At 33.3% G+C, this 8,310-nt stretch overlaps 1 protein-coding gene across 3 annotated transcripts; it reads right to left on the reverse strand.

The window, feature by feature from the left end:
* Window positions 1–499: 499 nt before the first annotated feature.
* LOC125590217 (sugar transporter ERD6-like 8) lies at window positions 500–6,559 on the reverse strand. Of its 3 annotated transcripts, none has more exons than XM_048763540.1 (18): window positions 5,787–6,559; window positions 3,935–4,112; window positions 3,788–3,850; window positions 3,621–3,710; window positions 3,368–3,427; window positions 3,200–3,265; window positions 3,031–3,096; window positions 2,414–2,489; window positions 2,225–2,289; window positions 2,032–2,124; window positions 1,848–1,928; window positions 1,690–1,774; window positions 1,487–1,596; window positions 1,346–1,405; window positions 1,204–1,257; window positions 1,058–1,117; window positions 869–983; window positions 500–795 (listed from the first exon to the last, which is right to left on the reverse strand). In XM_048763540.1, exons 1-18 carry the CDS (start codon window positions 5,813–5,815, stop codon window positions 683–685), a joined length of 1,464 nt encoding a protein of 487 aa, XP_048619497.1. In that variant the 5' UTR covers window positions 5,816–6,559; the 3' UTR covers window positions 500–682. The 3 variants fall into 3 exon arrangements, with proteins under 3 accessions (XP_048619497.1, XP_048619532.1, XP_048619510.1); XM_048763575.1 differs by lacking the exon at window positions 5,787–6,559 and adding an exon at window positions 4,202–4,276 and having other exon boundaries at window positions 506–795; XM_048763553.1 differs by lacking the exon at window positions 5,787–6,559 and adding an exon at window positions 4,197–4,269 and having other exon boundaries at window positions 506–795.
* Between the last annotated feature and the right edge of the window lie 1,751 nt (window positions 6,560–8,310).

The raw sequence follows: 8,310 nt of genomic DNA on the forward strand, positions 1-8,310 counted from the left end.
TTCTACATTATTTATTTTAGCAACAAAAAAGACAAGAAAAAATTAAAGCTATCCAAAATAAAAAGAACTAATGGGTTGACAAAATATACACGACTTTGTCGATGTTTCATTGCCAATATAGTTACCTTTTTGTTAGGCCAACACGAATTTTAAGCAGGAGAGAGGGCGTACATGAGTTCTTTTGAGTGTTGACCCAATCTGACAATCAAAATACTATTCCTATAACAATTTTAATGGAGCCCGTCATCCCCACACAAACTTTGAGAGGTATTTGTAATACAGTACATAAGTCTGATGAGTTTTGTGGTTAGTGGCAGATCAAACAATTAAGGTTTGAAATGTTACAAAAACAGATTATAAGAAACTCCTTTTAATATGTACTATGTATCTGTAATATAGTACATACGCATTATGATGTTAACCATTGAGAAACTTCTTTTATTATATGTAGGATAAATCTCATCCATATCCATCGAAACTTGATAATGTAATGCATATTTGTTTTAATAATAAAATTATGAAAATACTAAAAACAAGACAAATAAAGCTTAACAATTCTTAGAATATGCAAGAAAATGTAGAAAAGCACTGCTACGATATTTTGAACCAATAGAACATTAAAAATAAAATGCATTTGCATGCAGATATTGGTATAACTTAATACATATTGAAATTTAATAATTTACATCATCATTGCTTGAATCTCTTCCAATGTCTTGCCTTTGGTTTCAGGAACAAGTTTTGCTATGAAGATAATGGCCAATACACAAACCCCACCATAGACATAAAATGCACCTGAAAACCAAAAATTGTCAATAATAGAAACAATAAAAACAATAATTTGTTCGAATGAAGAATAATATAATACCATGAGGGCTCCAGATCATGAGAAAGTTGAACGTTAAGGAAACAAACCACGAACTAAGCCAATTCACAACAGTGACAAGTCCTCCAGCAGTTCCTTTCAAATTTATTGGGAATATCTAGAAAAATAAGAGTAAGTTAGAAAACATCATGGCAATGACAATATGAACATACTTTATCGTTTTGATACTACCTCAGACATTATAACCCATGGGATTGCACCCATTCCAATCGAAAATGAACCGATATAGACCTGCAAATGGAATTCCTAGTTAACCGATCTGTAAACCGGACCAATCCAAAGCTTAACAACCAAAACCTGAGTTCATAGATGCTTACCAAGACACCGCTAACTGCTAGGGCCGGAATGATATCAAGTGCTAAACCATGGGCCTGGTTAATCAACGTCAAAAACAAAATAAAATCGGTTAATTAAACTATGCTCTAAGATTTTTTTTCTTCATTTTTGTTTGATATTGACCTTTAGAAGAAATGAATTTCCGATGAGCAAACATCCAATCAGCATCCCCACAGCTGAAGCCTACAATACTTTAATATGGTCAGACCGAATAATCCAAATCGGTATTCTTTGTTTTCTTGAAAATGGAAGCAAGAACCATACAAGAAGAAGTGGTCTTCTTCCAAGCCGATCAATTAGTAACGTTGCGCCTAGAGCTGTAAGAATGACTTGTTCGATCGAGTATAGAATGCTTCCAAGAGTTGGAGATGCTCCTGGTACACCCAAACCCGTACAAAACCGATGAGTGGTCTAGAAATTAAACCTGTTGGAAATCAAAACTAACTAGATCCGGTTCAAATTATAACCTGCTGATACAAAAATTTGCTGTGCATAGAAGATAACCCCATTTATTCCAACGAATTGTTGGAAAAACATTAAACCAACTCCAACCTGGTATAATACAGCTATAATTAAAAACCAAAGTGACCCGAGAAGCATGGTTATTTGAATTAGAGATTCTTACAATGACAAAACGTATGTTCTTTTTGTCAATAAGGTCTAGTAGTGTGGTTTTCGGAAGGTGCGCTATAGTCGCTAAGTACTCCTGTAAACCGAAATCCAAAAACCGGAGTTATAGAAAGTTTTATAAAATGCAATGTCACGTACCGGAACCGGTTTTGTAATCCAGTCTTTGGTTCAAAACGTACTTTGATTTCATCGGCTTCTCTTGCGATATTGGCGTTAGGACCCCTCAGTTTTTGCAACGCAATTTCGAAATCGCGGTGGCGGCCAACCATTTCCTTGAAACGCCAAAAGCATTTGAGAGGCTTGGGTAAGTTTTCAACCATAGATTCTAAAGCCTTAACCAAACCGAAATTGAATTTCAAACTTTAATAATACCAGCCATCTAGGTGATTCGGGAATGAACCAAGTCCCAAAAAATAGAATCACACACGGTACAACTCCTGAAATTAATTAACCAAACCAGTTTTATTATAACAAATGAAATATAATACCATCTTTGCTACTATTGCTAAAACCAATACCAAATGTTTTCAAATGTATTAGCTAGTGCACAAACAAATTTACCAGTTAGTGCAAGAGCTCTCCAGTTTATGACGGCACCTATGAGGAACATGGAAGCCAATCCGATTACTAAAAAGAGCTGCAGAAATATCATAAAAAAATATTTTAGTTAGAAAAACCATAATATGTTAAAGACTTTACAAAACAACCCTAATACAATTTTAACCACAGACTAGACCTAACACAAGCTGGAATACATGTCCTGTCTCTGACCAGAGGCGTGCCTACATTGTATTAAAAAAGGCATTCGCCTCAGGCCCCCGATTAATATGACTGTTTTTAGGGCCCCAAAATTTAAAATAATTTCTATTATAGTGGTTTAGACTTATTTAAAAAAAAACATTTATACGAAAATTAATTAACTTACTTTTTGAATTCATGTATTTTTTTCTATATGACATAATATAACATATTTACGTTATAAACGTATTATTTTACAGTATTAGACTTGTGTATTTGGTGAAAATAATATATCATATTAGAAAATTGTTTTTATTACGGTTGTAAATAAATTTATTTTTAAAATTTGCCTTAGGCCCCTAAAACTCTTCGCACGGCACTGTCTCTGACTCTATTGTAGTCACATACATTTGTCATTCGAATAAAATAAAATGCATCACCTGGTTAAGCGTAGCCAATGCTCCTCGTAGTTTTCTCGGACTAATTTCGGCGATGAAAACCGGAACCTAGAAAAAGACAAATGCAAATGTGAATATTAAGTTAAAATGTAATTTTTTCATCGTTTCATCGACAAATGGTTTTGTTTATAACAATTGGAAAATGTCATACCACATACGAAAGGGTACCGCAACCATAACCCGTGAGAAATCTACCGAAGTCCAAAGGTATGTCACCCTAGTTAATAATTGAACAAAATTTAAAATGACGATACTAAACGCCAATATTCTGTAAGTTTGTAAGAGAAAAAAATGAAGAATATTCAGCACACTGAATAACCTTGGAGAAATATATAATCATCCAGCCGATGGCAGAGATCACCGAAGACAACCTCATGGCCTGTCGCAAAATCCACATGCATGTGACCAAAAAAATATATGCATTTTGTTTTGTTGTTGAACAAAATATAGTAAAAATGTAAATATCATAAAATGTTAATTTGATTCTTGTGTGCATATTGAGATGAAGAATACATTTACTATTATAACACAACATATAATTTTTGACTTTTTGTTAAGCTATGTTTTTGTACCCCTTTCCGACCGATGAAATCAGAGATCTTTCCCGATGTTATAGCGCCAAGAACTGCTCCCACATTCAATATAGATCCGAAAACTGAAAACTAAATTAAAAAGTGGATTAGTAAGAAAATCATCGTAAAACAAATCTAAATGTTGAATACTTCATATGATTTTAAACCTGGGAATATGATAAATTAAGTTCTTCCATTATCCCGAACTGGGTCGGAGCGGAATACCCCACCTATTAATAAAAAAGTGTGGAAATTTTCTCGTATGAATAACAAATTTTCATTTTTCTTTGTAATCTTAATTAAAAGAAACTTACGCAGGTTCCAAACTCGTAGGAACCACAAACGGCAATGAATGTGCTTAGACAAACCATCCACGACGCTCCTTCTTCTTCTGAGACGTCGGATCCATTCTCCGGAAGCAGCAACGGCTCAGATTTGTCTTTCACTTTCTCCATATCGTCTTCTCTTCTTGCCATTTTCTTCTTAGTTACCCTTTCAAGTCAACGAACAATACGTATCAATTTATTTGTAGAATATGTGAAAGAAACGTAGTTTTTCTTTGTAGGGATATATAACTCAACGGATGAGAGGAGAGCTTAGAAGCCACCGTAATTTTAGACCTTAAACTTTGTTTTGTTCTGAGTTTGATATATATAATTAACCCTATATATAGACATATATATCTGTATATATTGTGCCTTTGACCAAAAAAGAATAATATCTGTATATATTGAACATGAACAATAGCTGGCTGGCTTAGCTAAAACACAAAAGATGATCGATAATTTTGGACAAATTAGACAATTTGCATTAGTTTATTTTGTATACTATGAAAGTTTCAATGCAGTTCAAAATGTTACGTACTACTACTATAGATTATGAAAGTCCAATGCAGTTTTCTCAAAAAAAAAAAAGTCCAATGCAGTCTCATATATAGATTGTGTTGAGGTTATCTTATCCAAAAAGAAGATTTTGTTGAGGTTATCCACAATTTAGTGTTGGTTGACTGAATTCTGAAGTACTTACTTACGATCATTCCGAGTTAGCTAGAAACTTTTAAAACTTATAACATTCATAATATAACAATTCATTTATTTTAAAAAATAATAATTACAAAATATTCTGTACACTCATGCACTGTATGACTGGGGTTGGTAACATGCATGGTTTGTAGTTTTCTGAAAACAAAAAGTAAAATAATCCATGCATGTTGTTGAGTATAACTAAATTAATTTATAAAAAACAACCGAACGATGCTCATTTACCATGAAAGAAAATGTAGCATACATTAATACAAATGTAGAATATGGTTAGAAACTTTAAAACAACACTAAAGATGATAGGCTTCAGTATGTAAAGTATTTACCAAAAACTTAATATTTTCGTAAGGGGTCGGTCAACACATAGATTTTGATTTTTTTTTTTAAAATATGACAATATTGTTTTAATGCATAATTGCATTATGTACTAATATACGATGATGGTCAAAAAGGTTTGGAACATTTTTTGTCTCTATTTATCTAGATAATAGCGATTTTATAATGGTTTTTTTTTTTTTTTTGAACACCACTTTCATTAATACTTAAACATTCGGACTACACTTTGAAGAAGGAATAATCCTGGTTCTACCAACAGTACAAAGAGACAATACAACATAAACGATAGGAGTAGAGAAATCTCTATGATAAAATGACAGCGAATTCTGAGTAAAACCCGAATGCGTCACAGTAAGGTTCACAGCAAAGCCGGAAAGTTGAAACTTAGTCACATTATATCGTGACGTTGATAGACAATCCACACCTCGGAATATCGTCGAAACGAAATCCGTTGCATCTTCAGGCCCCATACGGACCGCTCCACAAGATAACAAAACGGTTAGAGATTTTGACAACTTCATCTGCTTTATAGCAGGAGAGATGACACTTCTCATGGAGAAGGTCTTAGATGATGATGGTATTGGTGAATCCACTGACAACCACAAAAGTAAAGATCACTTCTGAATCGAAGGATATGACATCGTGTTCACAATAGTTTGGATCAAAGGTTCGGTGAATCCATCGAGACTCATTGAAAAACTATTAAATATAACCAAAACCAAAAGACAGGTTCTGGGCTTGGTCCTCTCATTCAAATTAATATTTTGAAAGATAGAGAATGGGCTGACACCTTTTGAAAATTGTATGGGCCTGGCCCATATAAAGGAAATGGAAGGGCTGATGTCAGCATCACGCTCGTCGGATCTGAGCTCGAAAAGCAGCGTGCGTGCGGTGGGGTTAGGGCACACCTCGCCTCTGGGATGAAGGGCGGTGGCGCAAGATGGAGGAGAGGGGACCAGTAAGATCGGAAGGTTATGGATTGAGTAGCCACTCCGGAGAAATACGGAGTCCCGTTTGTAACGTGAAGGTGATGAACTGCTGCAGCTTGAGGTGTTCTTTATCTCTGAGCTTTGAGCTTTATCTGAGAGTAGCTCAGTTCCGAAGCACCCCATGGAGGTCCTCTCAGATCTGGAGCGCAGCTGAAAGTTGAACTCAGAGAAGGGAAAGAGTTGAATCGAGGTGCCATTTGCGCAAACGGAGCAAGTTGCAGATCTGTTGCAGAGAGAGAGCCATCCTTTGTGTGTGTCGAGGTGGGGAGAGGTGGTCTTTTTACCGAGTTTTCGGGAGTCCCCGGTGGAGAATGCAGGTCCGGTGGTCTTCAAAAGCCAAGCAGAGACCATGAAGGTCTTCTCCAGTTTTGATATCCCCAGATCCAGAACAAATGATTGAGTAAAGGCGAAACAAGAAGCAGAACGAGAGCTTTGACTTGGAGCAAGAGAAACCATGAAGAAGACGGAACGGATGCGACGCCGGCGAGCTCCCGCTCCACCGACGTCGAGAAACGAGGGTCTTGGTAAACGCGTCAGGGAGAGTATTTTTACATTTGTTAATTTATTAGCTTGAGTATAGAACAAGATTTTATAATGGTTATTTCCCTAATTTAGGGAGTATATGAAGTTTTACTAAATTAAATTATAAAACAATTGAACTATGCTCATTTACCATGAAAAAAAGTTTAGCATACATTAATACAAATGTAGAATATGGTTAAAATTTTAAAACAACACAAAAGATTATAGGCTTCAGTATATAAAACATGTACCAAAACATCAATATTTTCGTTGAGGATAACACATGAATTCTGAGATTTTTTTTTAAAAATACGACAATATTGTTTTAATGCATAGTTGCATTCTGCACTAATATATGATGATTTTCAAAGAGGTTTGGAGCCTTTGTTGTCTCCGTTTTCAAGAAAATAGTGATTTTATAGTGGTTATTCCTTCAATTTAGGGAGTATTATGAAGATTTAATAAATTAATTTATAAAAAATTATAACAATTCCCATATACCATGAAAAAGAACTTAAAATACATTAATACAAATGTAGAATGTGGTTAGAAATTTTAAAACAACACTAAAGATTATAAGCTTCAGAATATAAAACATTTACCAAAAACTCAATATTTTCGTACGGGGGTTAACACATGGATTCTGAAAAAATTTCAAAACATATGACAATATTGTTTTAATGCATAGTTGCATCCTTAACTAACATATAATGATGTTCAAAGAGGTATGGAGCCTTTGTTGTTCCTATTTTTCAAGATAATAGCGATTTTATAATGATCAGTCCACTAATTTACGGAGTATATGAAGTATTACTAAATTAATTTGTAAAAACAATTGAACGATGCTCATTTACCATGTAAGAGAGTTTATCTTACATTAATACAAACGTAGAATATAGTTAGAATTTTTAAAACAACACTAAAGATTATAGGCTTCAGTATATAAAGTATTTACCAAAAACTCAATATTTTCGTAGGGAGCACATAGAATTTGATTAAATTTCAAAAAATATGACAATATTTTTTTAATGCATAGTTGCATCATGTACTAATATATGATGATGGTCAAATAGTTTTGGAACATTTTTTGTCTCAATATCTCTAGATAATAGCGATTTTATAAAGGTTAGTCCATTAATTTAAGGAGTATATGAAGTTTTACTAAATTAAATTATAAAAATTTATAACGATTCCCATATATCATGAAAAATAGCTTAAAATACATTAATACAAATGTAGAATATGGTTAGAAATTTTAAAACAACAGTAAAGATTATAGGTTTCAGTATATAAAACATTTACCAAAAACTCAAAATTTTCATAGGGGTTAACACATGGATTTTGAATTTTTTTTTAAAAATATGAAAATATTGTTCTAATACATAGTTGCATCCTGAACTAACATATGCTGATGTTCAAATAGGTATGAAGCCTTAGTTGTGTCTATTTTTCAAGAGAATAGCGATTTTATAATGGTTAGTCCACTAATTTAGGGTGTATATAAAGTCTTACTATATTAATTTATAAAAACAATTGAACGATGTCTATTTATCATGAAAGAGAGTTTAATATACATTAATACAAATGTAAAATATGGTTAGAAATTTTTAAAAAACACAGAAGATTATAGGCTTTAGTATATAACGTATTTACCAAAAACTCAATATTTTCGTAGGGGTTAACACATGGATTTTGAGAAAATTTCAAAAAATATGATAATATTGTTTTAATGCATAGTTGCATCCTGCACTAACATATGATGATGTTCAAAGAGGTATGGAGACTTTGTTGTCTCTATTTTTC

This window comes from Brassica napus, chromosome A1, assembly GCF_020379485.1.
Source record: "Brassica napus cultivar Da-Ae chromosome A1, Da-Ae, whole genome shotgun sequence".
Lineage (NCBI taxonomy): Eukaryota > Viridiplantae > Streptophyta > Magnoliopsida > Brassicales > Brassicaceae > Brassica > Brassica napus.

Bases quoted from the DNA above. Each gene is read 5' to 3' on its own strand.
- LOC125590217 (XM_048763540.1), bottom strand. From the start codon at position 5,815: ATGGGCCAGGCCCATACAATTTTCAAAAG. The intron at 3,711-3,787 runs GTTTAAAATCAT...TTTTTAATTTAG, and splicing joins TTAATTTATCATATTCCCAG to TTTTCAGTTTTCGGATCTAT. The intron at 2,290-2,413 runs GTAAATTTGTTT...AATTAATTTCAG, and splicing joins GAGAGCTCTTGCACTAACTG to GAGTTGTACCGTGTGTGATT.